Source organism: Globicephala melas, chromosome 7 (genome assembly GCF_963455315.2).
Source record: "Globicephala melas chromosome 7, mGloMel1.2, whole genome shotgun sequence".
Taxonomy (NCBI): Eukaryota; Metazoa; Chordata; class Mammalia; order Artiodactyla; family Delphinidae; genus Globicephala; species Globicephala melas.
In genome coordinates, this window is record NC_083320.1 from 50,071,619 (window position 1) to 50,093,819 (window position 22,201).

The 22,201-nt window shown below is 36.6% G+C and overlaps 1 protein-coding gene across 4 annotated transcripts in view; it reads left to right on the forward strand.

Annotated features, from left to right (window-relative positions):
- Window positions 1–5,696: 5,696 nt before the first annotated feature.
- NCKAP1 (NCK associated protein 1) overlaps window positions 5,697–22,201 on the forward strand; it is a 98,443-nt gene continuing 81,938 nt past the window's right edge. For 2 of the 4 annotated variants that reach the window (XM_060302168.1, XM_060302169.1), the window contains exons 1-3: window positions 5,697–6,049; window positions 20,849–20,866; window positions 21,921–22,031. In XM_060302168.1, the coding sequence (XP_060158151.1) occupies window positions 5,942–6,049; window positions 20,849–20,866; window positions 21,921–22,031 (237 nt within the window). In that variant the 5' untranslated portion in view covers window positions 5,697–5,941. The remainder of the gene's footprint in view (window positions 6,050–20,848; window positions 20,867–21,920; window positions 22,032–22,201) is intronic. The other 2 variants (XM_030850318.2, XM_060302170.1) reach the window with 1 other exon arrangement.

Sequence of the window (22,201 nt, forward strand, 5' to 3'; positions counted from 1 at the left end):
GGTCTTTGGATATGTAGGAGAACAGAAGTTTAAGTATGGATTTAGCATATATCTTACTGTCTATCCTTTTTATGACCACAATTAAACCACAGTGAAATCTCCTATTGTCCTTTTCCACAGTTCTTCACCCAAAGTCGGTTCCTCTGTCTTTGGTATGGTCCAAATATATGCAGTCTTTATTTATTTATTTATTCATTTATTTTTGGCTTCATTGGGTCTTCATTTTTGTGCGTGGGCTTTCTCTAGTTGCCGCGAGTGGGGGTTACTCTCCGTTGCGTTGTGTGGGCTTCTCACTGCAGTGGCTTCTCTTGTTGCTGAGCACGGGCTCTAGTTGCGCAGGCTTCAGTAGTTGTGGCACGTGGACTCAGTAGCTGTGGCTCACGGGCTCTAGAGTGCAGAATCAGTAGTTGTGGCGCATGGGCTTAGTTGCTCTGTGGCATGTGGGATCTTCCCAGACCAGGGATCAAACCCGTGTCCCCTGCATTGGCAGGTGGATTCTTAACCACTGCACCACCAGGGAAGTCCATACAGTCTTTAAAACAATTTAAAAAGTAAAAATTCCTTGCAACACTCCATTAATTTCTTGTTTACATATGCCTGATCGTTTTCCCCACAGCCTGACTCATTTTTTGCTTTCTGCACTCAATTTTGTCAGAAGGTAGCAGTTTCACAATAGGAAGGGATGGAAGACAGACAAAACCAATATATGTCTACTATGATATTTCTAGGCTATTTCTCAGAGAAATTTCGTCATACTTTTCTAGTCATACATAGCTACCTGGTTTGAAGTCTGATGTGAGGAAAAATGTTGCATTTGTCTTTAAGAATTAGTGGAGAGAAAGAGGAAAAAAAATAAGTGGAACATTAACTTTGTCAGGAGATATCCTAATCAAAGGGCTTTACCCTAAGAACCCAGGAAGAAGCTCTTCCTCAATTTTTCTTTCTTTTTGTCTTCAATAGGGAAGGAACAGAAGGCTGGGTGATTTAAAAAGGCAAACTGAAATATACTTCATGATTAGCAAAAAGTGTTACAGAAATAATTCCCATTCTAGTTTCTGGAGGAGGCAAAGCTAAAGAAAACCACCTAAAAGACTGGTATACCAATCTGGGAAAAATATGGCAGAGTCTAGCTGTTAACTGAAGAAACTTTAATGAAGGGACTGTTTATGAAGGTCTGGGCAGAGTTAAGGAACTCTAGCAGAAACTACAGAATCATGTTCACTGATGCATGCCAAATGTATGCCATCCAACTTGTTGTCAGTTACATCACAGTGGTTAAGAATATGCATGAACTCTGGAGTTAGACTGATAAAGAATCTAGTACCAGATTTATCACTTCAGTAGTTAAAAACAAAAAAACTATCTGTATTTCAGTTTCCTCACCTATAAAATGAGGATAATAATAGCTCAAAGTATTGTTGAGAGAGATGATGAGAAAATGTAACTCAAATAGTAGCACCTGACACAGTACAAAAACACTTAGTCAATATTAAATCTGATTATTAGTCCTTGTTTTATTCCTAGTAATGATACTATAATGTTGACCTCAAAAACTGTTATCATTTAGTATAAGGTTGGGCTGTGAGTAATTTTTTAAAGAAGTCCCAGATAAAAGAAGCTTAAATAAAACTTTCTCTTTCAGACAAAATCCAGATGTAGAAAGGGCAGGTTTAGTATGGTAGTTCTGCTCTAAGAAGCCCACTTGTACCTTCTATTTCTATGTTCTGCCATCCTTAGTAAGTGGCCATTGTCTTCATGTCCTAGGATAGTGGTCATTGCATCCTTGTTTCATGTGGAAGAACGAGGTAAGAAGGGAAGACTGGCAAAAAGAGATCACAGCAGTCTCTTAAGGAAGGTTCCTGAAAGCTTACATCCTAATGGCCAGAACATTAGTCATATGGCCATACTAGGCTGCAAGGGAGACTGGGAGATGTAGTCTTTATTCTAAGGAAGAAAGAGAAATATACTGAAGGATAATTAGGAATCCTTGTCACAGTCAGCAACTATTTCAAATTTTCTTTATTAACCTCAAATTCCCAAGAGTTACCTTTAGTTCTCCCATTTTTTTTGGATATTTCTTCTTCTCCATTGAATTTTTTTCTCCCGCTTTAGCAATCATAGGCCTACATATTTTCTGTTCTACCTCCAGCTTTATTTCCCATTGTTTCTTTCATGTACGTAATGAGAATTCCTATTATTTTCCTGCACTTTTTAAAAATCATTTTGCATTTATTAAAGTTGCACCTTCTGCTTAGAGTGTCCTTTTCTCTAAGTTTTTTTTTTTTTTCGGTCCGCGGGCCTTTCTACTGCTGTGGCCTCTCCCGTTGCGGAGCAACAAGCTCCAGACGCGCAGGCTCAGCAGCCATGGCGCATGGGCCTAGCCGCTCCGCAGCATGTGGGATCTTCCCGGACTGGGGCACGAACCCGTGTCCTTTGCATCGGCAGGCGGACTCTCAACCACCACGCCACCAGGGAAACCCTTTTTCTATACGTTTTTAAGTCCAAGACTGACTTCTCGTTCAAAGCCCAAATGTAAGTTTTAGAATAACTCTTAGGAACTTCAGGAACTTCAGGTTGGAACTCTTCTCCCTAGGTTTCTCTTGTAGCCCTGTATCTCAGGCCTTATGTATATTTCTATTCTCACCGAGAATGTGAGCTCAAGGAGATTAAAATCTATATCTTATACAGCTTTATATCTCCTCCTAGAACAACAGCACTTTGCACAATTTAAGTATTTATTGTTCAATCAAACACATAAGTTTGATTATTATATAGAATAGAAAAATATTCTTTAAATCCATCCAGGATTGTTACTATGAATGATTGAACGTTTTCCAATTAGGATTTTCAAATGTTTACTTTCCTTAGAGTGGGTACCATTATACTTCTCTCAATAAAAAAATAAAATTTCAAACATAGATATAGAACTTTTAGTCAGATTTATTAAGATATACTTTATGTACAGTAAAATTCACATTTTTTAAGGTATACTGGTCTATGCTAGCTAACTTTCTATGATTACTACAAATATGAAGCTGTCTTCTACTTTCTAAATCTCTCTGAATGCTTATGTTCTGAGCCAAACAGTGGAAATCTCTTAACTGAAGAGAAACTATTTGAAAATCTTTAGTACGAAGGGAACTGTGAAGAGCGTGCTTGATATGATGAGGGAAATAAAATCTTCAATCATGCTTTTTATTTTTATTTTTTTTGCGGTACGCGGGCCTCTCACTGTTGTGCCTCTCCCGTTGCGGAGCACAGGCTCCGGACGCACAGGCTCAGCGGCCATGGCTCACGGGCCCAGCCGCTCCACGGCACGTGGGATCTTCCCGGACCCAGGCACGAACCCGTGTCCCCTGCATCAGCAGGCAGACTCTCACCCACTGCACCACCAGGGAAGCCCAATCATGCTTTTTAAAACTTACTTTCCTAATGTCTTTTTTTAACTTTCCTAATCACTCTTAAAATGTTATGCTTTTCCAGAAAACTATAGCAGGAAAAAAATCTACAAGAGGGGCAATTCTTTTAATAACTTTATAGACTGATTCACATGGTATGAAAACTGAGAGGAAATATAAAATGACACATACTAATTACACTTGCCATAAAATCATACATGCATGGCAAAATATATGATTATTACCTTAGCACTGACAGTATAGTTTATACTACACATACAGTCAAACTTCCAAAGGGTTGGCTCTTAATAACAAAATGCTTTTTGATGGAAAATGTAGAGAAATGCAAGAATTGTGAATACTTCATCTAGACCTAATATCTTTTACTCGAATAGACATGTTCCATTCAATCTAGGGCCAATATGTCTAAAAGTTGTTTATAATAAAAATTCAATAATGAGACTAGAATCCACAGAGTTCTCCCTCTATTGGGTACTCTGAGTTATAAGCAGCTACAAATGTTCAAGTTCATATGGAAACATGACAGTGGCTTTTCTTGAGTGATAGTTGTGTTCAAATTTTAATATGGCACCATTTTCTTGTTCTCTCTATACAGGAGTTTTGAAAAGGTAGAAAATGATATAACCTTTCTTTGGTGTGATTCTGTAATTCTGCCTCTGGTTAAATTTGTCTGTGGTCCCTGAAAAGAGCACATCTTTACTCTCCAAGCCCCTCCCTGGACCTCTCCTTCCCAGGTCTGCTCTCACTATCTCAGGCTCCAGACTCTTACCTCCTCTAAATTAATATTTAAACTATCAGGTTGGAATGTAACCAGATAAATTAAATCCCCCCAACGTGCTAATGACTAATAATAGCTCAATAGGTGATCTCTCTGAGGTGTTTGCATTAAAAACCTTCATTCAAGTTAAGTTCTGTGTATAGGATTCCAAGCACAAAGGCAGGTAGGACTTTTTGGTGGACTTAGGACTCTATTTAAAGCTTCTTAAATCAAATTCAGTCCGTCTACTGCCTTTCTCTCCTTGGCATATTAAAACGAAGATTTCTGTAGGAACTGTACGTATACTAGCTTAAAAAATGTTTCAAAAGATATTCGTCAAAATTTCCTTTCCCTAAAGTGTTTTGATGAATGAAATGATATTTACTCTTACAATGTCGTTTACTGAAGGTGGCAGAATATTTTGTCATTCACTTAAAATTAATGAATATAATATAAAAGATTAATATATCAGAGGAAATTAGGGCGAAAAAAACCATCAGAACAGCTTGACTCCTCTTTGCTGGAATTCCTCACCCCAGTCAATGACATAAATCCTTAATTTTGCTCACTTTTGGAACCATATCTAATATATTTGACCAGAGGGAGTAGCCTTCGGGTGTGACTCGGAGGAAATTGATCAGGAAAAAAGAAAAGAGAGATGGAAAAGTAGAATGCTCTCAAGAAGGGGTGGGATTTGGGGTGGAGGCCAGAAAAAAAAATGGGACCGTTCCTTCATTCATTGAACAAACATTTCTTTCTGCCTCCCACATGCCAGGGCCTCTTCTATTGGCGTCTTCTCCGGAAGGGTGATCCTCGTCGACAAATTCCAGATTCTGATTATCTGAGGAACTTGAGCTGCCCTCACTTCCGACCTCCTCTCTCACGAACTGCCTTGAGGCAGGAGAGTCAGGATGGGATGGGGAGGGAAAGAGAGGCGAGGCCCGCCTCGCAGAGCACATCTGCTGTGTTCAGCCGGGAACGTCTGTCAAGCAGTGGGAGGGAGAAGCGCATGGAGCCACCAGCCCACTCTCGGGAGAAACTCGCCAGAAAAACACCCGCCCTGCCCCCGCCCCACTCCTCCCCGCGGGCTTCTGGTGGTTTCTTTAGGGAGGTGGTGTGGAAAGGCAACTTTTGGGAACTTGAAGGAGAAGGGTGTGTGGCGAACAGAGAAACGTGACTTCATCAGGTTCCGACTTAGACTCCCTTGCCGGGCTCAGGGGCAGTGGGCTGGCCAGGCCGGGTCGAGACGGGTGTGGGGCCGAGGCCGCGTCCCGAGCGGCGGTAGCAGCGGAGCCGGGCGGGGAGGGCGAGGGCCCCCAGGCGCAGTTCTCTGTCCGGCCTCGCGGGGGCGCCGGCGCGGCCGATCAGGTGACCGAGCACTCGTCCCGGGCTGCGGGAAGCGGCCTCGTTCTCAGCCGCCGGAGACGACGCCGCCGCCGCCACACCTAGTGGAGGAGCCCGGGAAGGCGGCGCGGTGGGGGCTGGGGCGGAGAGCGCCGGGGGTGGGGACGGAAGGGCGGCGGGCGGAAGGCAGGAGGTTGCCGGGGCGCGGGCTGCTGAGGGGAAAGGGACCCCGAGGCGTCCGCCGCGGCTCGCTCTGTCACCGGCGCGGGTTAAAGGCGCGGGGGCCATGGGCGCGCTCCCCTGAGGCGGAGGTCGCGGGCGGGAGGGGAGGAGACCCGACAGAGGTAGCTGCGGAGGCCGCGGTCCGGTGACTGGGCGCGAGGCGGCCGGCGGCGGCGGCGGCACCACCACCACCACCACCATGTCGCGCTCCGTGCTGCAGCCCAGTCAGCAGAAGCTGGCGGAGAAGCTCACCATCCTCAACGACCGGGGCGTCGGCATGCTCACCCGCCTCTACAACATCAAGAAGGTGCGCACGGGCCGGCGAGGCCGCGGCGGGGGCGGCGGGTGGGCTGAGGAGGGATGGAGAGCGGGGGAGGCCCGGGCGGTGGGGGCGGCGGGCGGCTCCCGGGACAGAAATCACCGCCTCGCGGCTGCAGGCCCGGCCGGGGTCGCCGGGATGCGCCGCGGCCTATTGCGGAGTCCCAGCGCCTCTCCTGCTGGCTCGCGGGCCGGCTAGGGGCGGAGAGGAGCCATTTCCCCGCTCCCAGCGGCCAGATCCGGCCGGCCCGGCGCGGGGTGAGGGGCGCCGCCGCCGCTCTCGCCCCCTCTTCGGCGCCCCGGCTCCCGGAACGGGCTCTACGGGAAAGAGAGGAGGGTGGGTGGGCGAGAGTCTAAGAGGGGGATAGGAAAACTTGGGTGTTCAATAACTGAGGTCGGATGGTAGGAACCTGGCGGAGATGGAAGCAGTTTTCTGTTTTGGGTTTGTTAAGTGTGGGAATGTGGGAAGGGAATGGCTAATCAGGATGAACCCCGCATCCCCTCCACTTTTGCCATTTTATTTTAGATTGCCAAATAAAACCATTAGAGAGCGTGTTGACGATTTGGAATTATTTCATTTTGAAGGTGGAGAGGAGGGGGAAGTGAGGGTGGAACCAGTTTTCTCCTGAAATACTTCTGGGTTGTGAGTCACTAGAACAGGAATAACAACCTTCTCTCCCTTCCCTCTTTACTCCTCCTCATCTTAGTTTTTCCAACCATGTCTGATAATACCAAAACATCATTTCTTAAAGTTCGGCGTCTATACAAAATAAAAACTGTGAATATGTTGCTATTACTGCTGATTTTATAGCGTATTCTGATAATTTGAGTAGATCTAGCTAATAGGCCCATTGAAAGTCTTTACGTGGCTTCAGCAGATTAAGGAATGAGGGGCTGAGTTGGAGTTAAGAAAAATAGATGTAAAGATAGAACAAATATTAATTTATCTTAGGAAAGAAAGACCAAAATCCTCTTTCTTTTAAGACAAAGTTAAAGTTTTAAATAATTTGATAAAGAGAAAGTTAAGATTTTTTGTGGCAATCTAGATCCTGACAGTTTCCAATGTATATTTGATGTTATATCTTCGTAATTATTTTTGTTGGCTTTTTATTGCATCCTGAAGGTTTCTTTTTAGTTTAATCGTAGCAGTAGAGTTGTAGTCCTTGTGAATTAGGACTCCTGAAGAAAGAATATTTAAAAAAAATTCATACATGGGGTTGTGTAAAACTGACTAATTTGAACAATTTGATGTAGACACTGAATTCTAAAGGAGGAAAAACTGTCCTGGCTTAATAGTGGTAAATTTTGTGTAAAGATAGCTGTGTTCCAGTCGCTTACCTGGACGTGAGGATTGGTTGACTTTAAACGCAGTGCAATCGGGATAGTAGCCTGTTCACTTTGTTACATTTTATGTGGCAGGAGCTCAGGGTCATTATAAAGAAGCCCTCTGCATTTACCAATGAGCCTTGGTTGTAAATTTATGTAAATTAGGAATAATTTAATTTTAGATAGTATTACTTATAGGTTGTATTGACCAGAACTTTTTTGTGAAATTATGCTCCTTAACAAACTTGGAAATTGGTTCCTATATGCCCTTTGTGCAAAAAACGAGCAAGTCAAACATTACTAAAAGTTTCTAGACATGTGGTATTGTGGTTAAAGGAAATGGTTATGATGGTTTCCAGAAGAGGAAGTGAGAGTAACATCAAAAGTGATTTGGGTATTTGGGCAAAATACCTTTTTTTAAAGCATTCATTGAACGTTTTTATGGCATAAATACAATCAAACTTTACATATTTCATCTTCATAAATGAAATAAGGTTGGACTAAATTCTAAGCATTTGAATGCTTATAATTCCAGTTCACTGCCTTTTCTCAAAAGCATATTTTTTTTTCACTTCCTGTTTTGAGAAACTCCAGGCTCTTGTATTATTAAACTAGTAAAATTTAAAATGAGTTGAATGTGATCATTATATCCAAGTGGCTAATATTTTGAATTATTGAAATGTTATATTTCAGCACTTAACGCATTTATAATTTCTTGAGAAATATTTTTCTACCTTGCTTGATTGTGAGTTCTCTCTGGGTGGGGACAGTGTTACTTATTTTTGAATTACTGGTACTTAGGGTCCTACCTGGTCCATGAGGCCTTCAGTTAGGACTTGTTGAAAAGGATGAATACATTATGTATAGTATATTTTATATATATGCAACATATATATGAATATGTGTATAATCTTGCTCTAGTTTTAATAGTAATAGCTTTTGCTCTGCTCTCCTTGTGTGATTTTGCATACACATACATCAGATGGATTTTGAATCTTTTGCCCTGTATAGAGTTGTCTGTAAAGGCTGGCATAGCTTCCTGGCTGGCTAGGATTGAAACATTTGTTCAAAAATCTTGCCAAAAAAGTGAGTGAGATCTGTTTACCATGTGTTTATAAGGTTCCTGCTGTTTACATTTTTATGACAGTATAAACCACATAATCTTTTCAATCTCTATCTCTTATACCTCAAAAAAAACTTCTACCGCATAATACGTGCCTGCCAGTCAATTATCACATTTTTATTAATGCATGTGTGCATTAGATTGTCTATCAGATCTGATTGCTCTGTTTCAATTGAAAGTCTGCAATGGCAATATTTTAGTGAGCATACACAGTGAAAAATACTTCAGTGACCTAAGTAAAATAACTTTTTAAGTTACTGTAATCAAGAGTAATAGGCTTTAATGCTTATTAGGGGAATGTAACATGGTTTCTGGAAAATGTTTTGCTTTTTTAAATAAAATTTCATCAATTGAAAATTTTTTGAGATCCTTATATGTACAGGTTATGAAAATTTTAAGGAATTTGTAGTCTAATCAGGGATGTAAGAACACATAAAGGAGGATTTTAGGAAAAAAAGGTGAGGGTGGTAGATAGTTTCACATTTAAATTTATTTGCATAATTCCTTAATTTTTTTAAAATTAAAAATATGTCTTCCCTTTTCTGGACCTAATAATGCTACTCACTTATATAGTGATTTTTAACATTTTCAGGCTACTTTTATATCTGCTACTATGGCATGGCAGGCAGTGTGGTGGTGGAAATAAAGTGTACTGGGCCAGAAGTTAGGAGACCTGCCTTCCAATGTTTCAGTCTGTCTCTGAGAGATTTGTAATACTGGGTAGGTGTCTTGACTTCCCTGAGCTTCATTTTTCCTCATCTGTAAAATGGGGGGAAATTAACTGTGAAAGGAACACTAAAGTCTGTTCCAGCTCTGATTATGTTATCTTTCAAGTAGACATTAAGGCCTGTTTTAAACAGGAACTGAGCTCAGTTTAGTTTTCCTTAATATAGGGATGGTAATGTGTGCTCTGCCTACTTTACAGAATTGTTTTTGTGAAGATAAAAGATAATAACAATGTGAAAACAGTTTAAAACTTCTCTGAATCTAAGATAGTATTTGTTTAGGAGTTTCAGTAACATTTTGGGGCAACATTTGTTTCTCTGAAATAATTTACTACTGCTTAGCAAACACATATGCCGAAATTCCAACAGAAGACATTTTAGCTAACCTTAAAAATGTTTTTTTCTTGTTTACTCTTTCTTGTTTTTTCTATTTTTTCCTACACCATCACCAACATGAACTTGATAACAACGGATAACAAAAGGTATCAGTTAATACTTTCATATTTTTCATCTTGTTAAATTATTGCTTCAATTTTAAAGGATAGAAAAGGAGAAAAGACCTACCCAACTATTGCAAACTTCTTTTTAATGGTGTATTTTTGCAGGTTTCAATGTACTTTTACTTCTTTATTTGAGGAGTACTTTTTTCCCACAGTCTTCTCCCCGTGATTTTGGATGAATTTATTTCATGAGGAAAGAAATTAATAGAATAGCAGTGTAAAATTGCAAGTCTTTAGCTGGTATCTGCTTATCTAATGGAGGAAAAAAAATGTATGTGAAGGATGCAGTCGAGGTAAAGCGAGGGGAATCAGATTTAGTCTTCCCTTTCAGTGTTACGTTTCTCTTCATTTAGGGCCTTATTTTCTGTGTTGGTTGATCAGGAGCAGAAACATGTTCCAAAGATTGGGATTCTGGCAAGTTGTAGACTAATAAACATTGTTAGTATGCATAAGATTTTTTTCCCCAGGGAGATTTCATTATCAAGATCCTTAAACGTGTTAAGAAGAGAACAGTCTCTTCATAAATCTGTATTTAAATAATATATATATTTACATAAACAAATCCTACTACATCTGTAACTTTCAAGGAAGCTGCTTGTAAAAAATGAAGATTTGATAATTCTGTTTCTTGTTATGCTGGATGGTAGGCTGAGGAGATTAAGGTCACTGAAAAATTGCATAGGAAAAAAAATTATTTTTTTAAGTGGCAGGGGTAGATTATCCATCTTGTGTTTCCTTTGTGGAATTGTTAGATAACTTAAATATTAATTTTTTTAATGATTATAAAAGGAATACAGGTTTATTGTCAAAAACTCAAACATGACTTCAAAAATTCTCTGCCTGCTCATCTCCCACTTTTAAAAATAAGCTGTATATAGTTAAACAATTTTCTGTACAAATGCTGACATATGTGCATGCATATTTTGTATTATGATTCAATTAGGTTCTTTCCAAAAATAAAATTGAGGAAGCAGCATGGTACAGTTTATATATCAATGAAATTAGGGTTCTTAATCTATTGCTAGTATACTTATATTTTAAGAAAATTACAGGGATGGACATATTTATCTAGCTACATCCAATGTGTTAAAAATGAGTGGAGCCAGATGAGAAAGTGTGTCAGTGTTGAAAATTCTTGTCCTTAACTGGCTAGGATGATTAAAAATTTAATTTGTATTCTTCGATAATTTACTAGCAGTGTTACTGTTAAGTAAAATTCTAACAATAATTTCAGATCACGTTCAGTAGATGTACATTTTATGTGTTAGAACTAAATAGTTTTATCTTTTTATTGTTCAACAAAAATAAGGTGTAATAAAAGTAATGCTAGCTGCTATTTATTGAGACTCTATTATATGCTAAATTAAAAAAAATTTTTTTCTTCATAGATCTGTGATGTAGGTACCTATTCTATAGATAAAGCAATTGAATTTGGAGAATTAAATTTGCCCAATTCTTACTTTAAAAAATAAGAATTGGATTGGCACCTTTCTTTCTTAACCCCTAAGTCTGAGCTCTTAATTTATTTTTGCCATTAGATTTATAGTCATTAGTGAAATTTTCGTGGTAGACATAATTAGATTTTGAACACACAATAACCTTAAAGAAATATGCAGTTATATTACAGAAATAATTTTCCTCTTAGACTACTTTTGTATGAACTTTGTATGGATTTGTTATGAAAAGATCATTGAGATCATAATTATAAGTATACCAGTGATTATTAAAGACTTCTGTTTAGCTTCGTAATGTATTAAAATGAGAAATAGTTTAGAATTAGGAAATTTAAAATTCAGTTTATTAGCATTTTTGAGAACATGTATTTTGTATTTACATTTCATATTATATGCATTTTTCCTTTGTGATTATTTCTAATATTTAGTTCATGACATATTAAAATATACAAACTGAAAGGACTGACCATACAAGTAATACTAAGAAAACTAACAGGAAATTTTGCTTTAAAGTGGGGGTAGAATATATATAAAGCAGGAAGGAAGGTGTAAGCTCAAAGAAACAGTGAAATAGCATTTATCTTCCTTAATTTTAAGGACGCATACAATCATTTCCTCATTGCAGATATTCTATCTTTAATTTTGAGATTTTAAATATACTTTTTCATTTTATATTTTGATTTCTGAAGTCAAATGGTAACAGTTTTTTCATTGAAAAACCCTGCATGAATTATAAGAAATGCAATTAAGAAAGTGTAACCAGTAAGTGTGTTTCTTTCTGTCTTGGAGTTTACAAAAATAGCAGTATTCTTTTCTATTCCCAAGGCATGTTTTTCTGTTGACTGTTTTTAATATTGTCTTTATTAGTAAATGTAAAATCTTAACTTTGATCCTATTAAAAATTTGCAGTACTGTAATTATTAGATTTTGATTTACTTAATCTGACAGTGATGAGAGAATCTCCTACTTAATCATTTCGTCACATACTATTGTACTGACATGTTTTACTTAAATAAGTTAATAAGCTCTTGAATTGTTAGTTTGTCTATGTTGTTCAATTCCACTTGCAGTGACATAAACATCTTCTTGAGAATTGAATGGTAATTAGTAACTTTTATTTGAATCTTTAACATTTTTAATAATGAATTTTGAAATATATAATGGGTTAAAGGTTTCAAAGGAATCTCTTGTTTTAAGTAAAAGAGCCTGTACTGGAAAAACTTTCTTACTGCACAGTTGATTATTTTAGATATTTGACAGTAATAAACCTGTGTCTTTAAAACTATTTTATAAGTCACATGAACTATTCTTTTAGTCAGTACCAAAAACTGGGAGTTTCCTTTTCATTCATTCATTTACTCTTCATTTATTGAATGTCTTCCTGGACACTAGGAAAACAGATAAATTAAGATACAGTTTCCAATGCCAAGAAATTCATATTGTAGTGGGTGAGAGAGATGTATAGATAACTAACTAAAAAGCAGTGTTTAAGTGTGGTTGTGGGTGTCTTGAAAAGTGAGTTAAAGATTCCTGTCTGGGAGAGATGGGAACAAGAGTTAGTGACTTTTGTGCTTGGTTTTGAAGTATGAATAGAAACTTTAGCTGGGCAGTGACAAGGAGTAGCCAGCCAGTCATTATTCAAGATTTCAGACATTTTTTCAGTGGAGTATATAAAGATACAAAATATAAAGTTATAAAATCCCCTAGTAATATCTAATGTCCTTCTTGCTGGTATATAGCCTCTAAACTTCTCTGTTATTTTCCCATACTTGTAGCATATTCTGTGGGTTGAGAGGGCTAGATTCTAGGTAAAGCTCTGATCCTTTATTTTTTTTTTTTTTAACTTTGGACAAGTTGTTTAGTCTTTCTGAATTAGGGTTTCTTTATTTAGAAATTGAGGGGACCAGTGGTTCTTAGTCAGGGATACACAATATAATCATTTTAGAAGGTTTTTAAAAATACATATATCTGGGTCATGACCCAAACCTACTGAATAAGAAAAAGCCCCTGAAGTGGTTTTGATGTTAAGAACCACTAAAATAAGTAAAGTGTAACTTCTTAATACTTCTGATTTCTTTTTCTGATAATTGTTCGCTATAATGATTTAATTTTGTTTTTTGGGGATAACTAAATTTCTGTAATGCTAAGCTGCACGTAGACCCTATACTAGCAAAACCATCTATAGGGTACTTATTTGCTCTCAGCTTCTCTTATGCTTCAAGTTATATTTTTTGGTTTTCTAAGCCGTATTAGTCTTATTGATTCTAATTCTTGCAATCTTAGATATTCCAGTTTTCCCACATTTGTGGAATACTCTTTAATTAGCCTTATAAGGTTGAGAATTAAATGAGTTAATTCACATAAAGTGCTAGTGTAGTGCCTGGCACAAGAGTAAGAAGTGAATAAATGTTAGCTATTAGTTCTACTTCTGGGGCTTGAAACATAGTGGACATTTACTAAGTGTTCATTTTTTTTCTATTAACGCAGCTCAAGACCACCTTTAGGAAACATTTCTTAATTATTCCTTTTTACTGTCTGATATTATAGTTTGATATCTACTTACTGCTAATACAAAATAACTATTTGTACTTCAGAAGTATGTTTCTCAGCAGTCCTTTAAAGAGCAACTTCTTTAGAGTAGTAAAAATGTGGCCAGATATAACACTTTTAAAAAACTATAACAGAATGCCTTTGTTTATAAACTGAAATGTTTCTGTATATGAGAAGCTGAAAAATGTTTGAGAACAAGGACATAGACATCTTCTTGAGAATTGAATGGTAATTAGTAACTTTTATTTGAGTCATTAAAATGTTTAACAGTGAATTTTGAAATATATAATGCATTGAAATATTTCTTAAGTTTATGGTTTTCCCAGAACCTGTGCTTAGGAAACAGTAATCATAATTTATATACCTTTAAATCTGCTACTGTTGACTCTAATTAAGAGGTAATGTATAAAATTACATTAATTCTAAAGCATTTCTAGTAATTTCAGTATACTTTCCTATCAAGCTTCTTAATCCAAACTGTAGAAGTGGGTTACTTCTTTTTCCTTCCTTTTTTTTTTTTCACCTACCCCAGCTCAAGGGTGAAATTGAAAGCAGATTGGTTGGGCAAAATATAGGTGATACAAATGAGGGGAAAAAATGGAAAATTAATCAGTAATAATAGAATTTGAAGCTTGTTTTGGTCTTGATAGATTTTCCAATACTTACTGGAAAATTTCACACCGTATTTCATTATTTTTAAAATTAGAAAATAAAAGAATTATACACAAGTTCCTTTTATGGTCCATGATCTTATTGGGTCCATTTTTCCTCTAGGCATTAATTTCAATTTGCTGAAGACTCAAGGGAGAATCTTTGTCCCTTTATGCCTTCAATTTTGCAAAGCCTGCTTTAAAACAGGTTTATTATTTCTTGTTTATTGAGTAAAAGTTAAATTCCTCTTTCTAGCATAAATTGGTTACATTTTGTATTTTTCTCCTCTTTCCTGATACGATTCAGATGAGGTTAATTTCTTTCCTGTGCTCTCAAAAATAGCATTCTCACTCTGATCCCTGGGATTTTGTTCATGGTCTTTTCAATTAAGTTATTATATTAAAAGAAATCGTTTTGTTCTGTAGTATTTTGGCAAAGGAATGTGTTTTATTGCTGAGTTAGACTAGAAATTAAAAAATAAAACTTATTGAAATCATAGGAATTTTCCTTTAATAGTGATTACTCCAATAAAAGTTTTGAGCAGCTGAGGTATTGAAAGAAGGGAACTTTTTTTTTTTTTTTTTTTTTTTTTGCTGTACGCGGGCCTCTCACTGCTGTTGCCTCTCCCGTTGCGGAGTACAGGCTCCGGACGCGCAGGCTCAGCGGCCATGGCTCACGGGCCTAGCTGCTCTGCGGCATGTGGGATCTTCCCGGAGCGGGGCACGAACCCGTGTCCCCTGGATCGGCAGGCGGACTCTCAACCACTGCGCCACCAGGGAAGCCCTGGAACTATTTTTGTATACATTTTTGGGAGCATATATTTTTATTTTTTAAATTTATGTATTTTTAATTAATTTTTTGGAGTATAGTTGATTTACAATATTGTGTTAGTTTCTGCTGTAGAGCAAAGTGAATCAGTTTTACATACACATATATCCACTCTTTTTTAGATTCTTTTCCCGTATAGGTTATTACAGAGTATTGAGTAAAGTTCCCTGTGCTATACAGTAGGTTCTTTTTAGTTATTTATTTTTTATATAGTAGTGTGTATATGTCAATCCCAGTCTCCCAATTTATCCCTCCCTCCTTTCCCCCTTGGTAACCATAACTTTGTTTTCTACATCTGTGACTTTCTGTTTTGTAAATAGGTTCATTTGTACCATTTTTTTAGATTCCACATATAAGCAATACATCTTTGATATCATATGATATGATATCATATCTTTGTCTTACTTCACTCAGTATGACAGTCTCTGGGTCCATCCATGTCACTGCAAATGGCATTATTTTGTTCATTTTATGACTGAGTAATATTCCATTGTATATATGTACCACTTCTTTAACCATTCCTCTGTTGATGGACACTTAGGTTGCTTCTATGTTCTGGCTATGGTGAGTAGTGCTGCAGTGAACATTGCAGTGCATGTATCTTTTTGAATTATGGTTTTCTCCGGATATATGTGCAGGAGTGGGATTGCTAGATCGTATGGTAGCTCTGTTTTTAGTTTTTCAAGGAACCTCCATACTGTTCTCCATAGTGTATGTACCAATTGACATTCCCACCAACAGTGTAGGAGGGTTCCCTTTTCTCCACACCCTCTCTAGCATTTATTGTTTGTAGATTTTTTGATGATGGCCATTCTGACTGGTGTGAGGTGATACCTCATTGTAGTTTTGATTTGCATTTCTCAATTAGTGATGTACAGCATCTTTTCCTGTGCTTTTTGGCCATCTGTATGTCTTCTTTGGAGAAATGTCTGTTTCGATCTTCTGCCCATTTTTTGATTGGGTTTTGTGTTTTTGATATTGAGCTGGGAGCATATGTTTTTATTTTTATTTATTTTTTTAAAAAATTATTTATATATCTATTTATATCTTTGGCCGTGTTGGGTCTTTTACTGCACGTGGGCTTTCTCTTGTTCCGACAAGCAGAGATTACTCTTCATTGCTCTGCGCAGGCTTCTCATTGCAGTGACTTCTCTTGTTGCGGAGCATGGGCTCTAGGCACGCAGGCTTCAGTAGTTGCAGCACGCGGGCTCAGCAGTCGCAGCATGTGGGCTTCAGTAGTTGCAGCGTGCAGGCTCAGTAGTTGTGGTGCACGGGCTTAGTTGCTCCGCAGCATGTGGGATCTTCCTGGACCAGGACTCAAACCTGTGTCCCCTGCATTGGCAGGCAGATCCTTAACCACTGTGCCACGAGGGAAGTCCATGGGAGCATATGTTTTTATTTATTTATTTATATTATTATTATTATTTAAATTTATTTTATTTTTTGGCCATGTTGGGTCTTCGTTGCTGTGCATGGGCTTTCTCTAGTTGCGGCGAGCAGGGACTGCTCTTCGTTGCGGTGCGTGGGCTTCTCGTTGTGGTGGCTTCCCTTGTTGCGGAGCACGGGCTCTAGGTGCGCGGCTTCAGTAGTTGTGGCGCGTGGGCTCAGTAGTTGTGGCGCACGGGCTTAGTTGCTCTGCGGCATGTGGGATCTTCCTGGACCAGGGCTTGAACCCGTGTCCCCTGCATTGGCAGGTGGATTCTTAACCACTGTGCCACCAGGGAAGTTGGAGCATATGTTTTTAAATAAGTGTTTTTAGTGTTTTGGAATCTTTGGGTACTCAGAGTAACTGTAAAACCCTGAGCAAGTCACTGAATTTCAGATGCTCCTTTCCTCTCTGTTGAGTGATGGTTTAGATAATTTCTAAACCAAGGTGTTTTGCACGCAACAGCTACCCAGTAAATGTTCCTTTTACTCTCTACTCTTGTGTCTTTATTGTTTTCCTTTTTAATGATTGTTGCTTAATCTCTTATGAATAGAGAGAGGACTACCTCTATCTATATATTTTTTTAACATTGTGGTAAGGCAGTTTTTGAAAAACTACGTAACATCAACCATATGAAGTTAAGCTGTGGTACGTAATCTATATTGAGACAATCTGAGGAAAGGCCTTGGGAAGGAATTTTGGTGGTAGATTGGCAGAAAGATTTGTTTTAAAGTCATATTTAAAATTACATAAAGTCTGATCTTGAGGTTTCTAATCAAAGATGTTTATTTTGTGCCCCTAATAGAATATTATGTGGTTCTTTGAAACATCTTTGTTCTTTATTTTGGGTAATAATGTTATATTTGTGTTTTGTGAAAAAACGAATTAGGAAATACTGAATTGACAATACTGACATTGAATTGGTTACATGGAAAATCTTATTTTGATAATTGGGAACTCACTATAGATATCCAGGTGTTTTGAAAAGTTTTACTTAAAAAAATAGAATTGTTTAAAAGTTATAAGTATTTGTGGGCCAGGCACCTGAAATAAGTACTTTATGTGCATTTTGTCTTTAAAAAATCTGAACAGTCTACCCTATGAAGTAGGTAATAATAGTATCCTCAGTTTATGGGTTAGAGTACTGAGGCTTAGGTTAAGCAACTTGCCTAAGGTCATATGGGTTGTGATCCACTTAGAGACAAGAGTTGTTAATTATTATGTTTAACAGTATTTCCTTTAACACTTGTGTAATTTTATCTGCCACATTAGTCTTAACTTTGTTGAATTTAAAGATAATTAGAATATTCATGGGAAATAAAGTTCCAATTCTGAAAACTGGAAATTTAAGTATATAAATATTTAAATTTGCTTTAGATCTTCTGGGATTTTAAATTACAGTATTTTATGCATTATGAAATCATGCTGAGTCAAGATAAAGTAAAACATAAGGTTTTAGTGTGGTGCTTTTTAAAAAAATTCTGTAGTTCAGATATAGTTTCCTTTTTGTCTGGTGAAATAGCCCTTTTAGCCAGTTATGCAAAAAACTTTTTATTGTAGGGCTATTAAGATTCAGGGGTTTAGACACAGTTTTGCCCTCTACTCACCTTTTCTTTTTTTGGGGGTGGGGGGCAGGGGCGGCGGTTTGCAGGTTAGAAGTACTCAAGAGTTTTATTTAATTGAATTGGTAATTTATTAAACCTTTTGATTCAATCTTTTTGGTAGCGTTTCTGGAATGTATTAGTCTAAAATGAATTGATAACTATAGTAGTCTATATCATTTTCTTAAATCTGCTATTTCAAAGGGCGTTACTTTTAAGAATGAAAGATTAATTTTGTGTAATATTGTTATTGCAGTAAGATAGGGTTTTAGGTGTATCAAGTGCAGGCTGTGTTCTTAAAATATAAGTTATCTTATGATTCCTTTGTCCTCAATGTCATCAAAATGAAATTTTTGAGTTAGAGTGGGAAAGAAGATTAATCTTTATAAAACAAGACATCTGGTTAGTTGGAATTTTGCTGTACTCTTTCAGTATAGTAGGACATTCTTCTTAACTAAATTATTCAGTATGGCTCTTTGCCAAGATGTACTTACCTAGATGACCTTGGGCAAGTTACTTAACCTAAGCCTCAGTATTCTAACCCATAAACTGAGGATACTGTTATTACCTAGGTACTTTTAGTAGGGTTTTATTTTTTTCTTGCACTTTTTTTGGCCGGAGTATTTGCAAGTGTCTGTATGGGTGTTAAGTAAATAAATCAAGTAGGTTGATTTCAGAAAAAAATAAAATGTGCCTAGTACTTCCGTATAGTGTCTATTAATCTTATATTTTTTATTGGCCTTTTTTGAGTGCTTGTGGTATACCAGATACCTTTAAGAATTCTGCTCATGTACACACATACAGACACTCATGTAATGGGCTTAAAACCTTTTTGTGTACATTGTAATTATTATCACGTAATTAACAGATGAAGAACCTGAGGCACAGAAAATCACTTGGTTATATTACAGTTAGGAGCCAGGATTTGAACATGGACAGCCTATATCCATGTTTTTAACTACTAGGCTAATCTTTTTCTATAAGTAAAACAAATTTAGTATGTTTAGACTTGGAGTAAATAAAGAAATAAGTGATTGGGGGAAGGAGTTGTAGTCATTATTACTAGTTCTGTATACTCTGATAAAGACTATTCTGTGGTTACTATTCATATGAGACTTTTACTTAGGTAATTATAATTATAGCTATTATTAACAACAGTCAACATTTTTAGAGCACTATGTGCCAGTCCTTTTGCTAAATACTGTACATAGCTTATCTGTCTTTTAATCCTCATAATTAACTCTATGAGGTAAGTACTGATGTCCCCATTTACACGTGAAGAAACTGAGATTAGGAGATGTTATGTAATATAGTCAAGGTTCGATGGATAGTAAGTGATGAAAATTGAAATTCAGCCAGTCTTATTCCAGAGTCTGTATTCTTAATCTTTATGGCATACTGCCTCCCAGTGTAGTTTGTTTAGTTATGGCTCACTGAGTAGTGTGGAAAAAGATAAATTAATTCCAAGGAAAGACTATATAACCATTTATTTTTCCATGAAATTCCATTCTTTATGTTTTCAGTGTAATAAGGAAGAGCCATTCATATATAGATATATGTTTAATTACTTGATTAAATTCTTACATAATTTGTGATCATTGGAAATGGGTGTGATAGTCTATCATATTTTCATTTGTTGATTGCACTAATATTGTTAGGATGGATAACTGAATTTTTAAGTAATTAGAGTATGAAAGATAATACATATCATTTAAAAAGAATTTGGAATCACTTTGGGATTCTTCACGGCCTCAGGCATGTTTATGAAACTTGCTTTTCATTTTATCGTTGATATAAGGAAATGCTAATATGTAACTATTTCTATTGGGACAAATTCTTAGTTATGTGGTTCTTAGTTATTCTTTATAGTATAATATTTTTGGGGGAAGTAGATTAATTGGAAGATTAATTTATGAGAAATAATATTTTAAGCAAATGATAGTCTGAGGAAAAGTCAGATATATTTTAATATTTATGATGTTGAAATGGAATTTACAAAATAGCCTCTTATTGGTGTGGTTAAGGATTACAAAGTTCTAAATTTCTTATCTAATTATGTTTGAGAATTAAGATAATTCTTATTGCATTCCTATTTCCATTTGGAAAATATAGGAATGTTTGCATTGATTTTTATACTTTGGCTTGGAAAGGAGTTAGTTGATATTTGAAAAATAGTTTTAATTTGAGCTGAAGTGCAAAAGTCATCCAATAACGATTTATTTTTATTCTTGGCTACCGTTTCTTTTTAAGGTATGTAAAATTTCACTGATGGTTTTGTTCCTGTTTTTATAGTTGCATGTAGTCTTTATTTTTCCTTCTAGTATTATTTTTAAGTTGATTTAGAAAGAGCACCAAGAAAGTGACATGGTTGTACACCTACACAGTAGTATTTAAATATATATAAATAATATAAACTCTATAAATCTATTGTATACTAAAACTTGCTACTTAAAATACCTTTAAAATTATAGCACCATACAGTTCTCATCTTGTTTTGTTATTCATAGTCTGCAGTGCATAAGTTCTCTACTGAAACGTGTGTCATAGTTTGACAGTCATTGTTTACAAGTAATTTTCTCTCTTTTTATTACAATGCTTCCCCAGCAAGGACAAGTTTGGAAGGTTTGCAAAGCTTTTCACCTTCCCTCTGCCCGCTTGCCCGCTTTCAGATCAGTTTCATGTTTCATAACTTCTCTTTCTGCAATCCACAACATAGCCATAGTGAATGATGAAAAAACATTAAATTGCAAAACTGTATTTCTTCACACATAATAGTTAACTTTTCAAAGGACACATCCTCTTTAAAATGCAATAAAAAGAAGTTAAGTAAGAATGTTATAATTTTAGTAATTCCCTAAGAAATAGCATCTCACTAGAAAGCAGTTAATTAAATGTCACAGAATGAAACTGAACAGTATTGAAGATTATTCTGTATTGCTCATAGTTCAGATAAAAAGTTCTTTCTAATAATAATACCTTACATTTGTACAATGATTTACAGTTTACTAGAGAGAATGCTGTACTGCTGATGTGGTCAAAATGTAAACATTTCCATTTGTTCTGTGTTTAAGAGATATAGAATAGGTATAGATTTCATTGTTTGAAGTGCTGCTGGTATGATGGAAACCAATGTTGTAACTCAGATGTTCAGAGGAACAGGCAACACAGCTTTAGTGCTGTAAAGACAATTTTAGCAGCTTCCAGTTCTTTTGAACTAGGGCTCTTGTATTAAAATGTTTAAAGTGAATGAGGAAAACATTTTGGAAGAGACATTTAAACATAAGCTTTTATTATATAACACGTAGAAAGAAACATTTCCAGTACTCTACTGAATATTTAATTTTGTAATATTTTAATAGCTTCAAATGAATACAATCCTACCTCAAACCAAGAATTTCTTTTTCTTTTTCTTTTTTTTTAGGTTTGAGCTTTTTCCTTCACTGCTGTTCTGCGCTAACTGCTTTGAAACTTTCCATGCATTTTTTTCAGTAGAAGAACATCTCTGTACTGTCTCCCATTGCATATTTCAGCTGTGACAATCCCTGCACTTTGCCTATTCATTTTGTCACCTGCTCACCAAAAACAAATATCTCCTTAATTTCTGATTACAGATTTGCTATTATTCCTTGGTTTTAGAAGAGGGATGCATTTCACTTTTATTACTGTTGTTTTATAGGCTTGTGGAGACCCCAAGGCAAAACCATCCTACCTTATTGACAAAAACCTGGAATCTGCTGTGAAATTCATAGTCAGAAAATTCCCTGCTGTAGAAACCCGCAACAACAATGTAAGTCATTTAAATTTTTATATTACTTGATTTTAGCCATCTGTATTGGAAGTAGTGGTCAGTATAATGCTTGAAGTAGCTGTTATTTATCTACTTTATATTTAGACATACAAATTGCATACATTGATTAAGGGCTTTTAGAGATAATATTCTTATCTCTAAACTGGAAA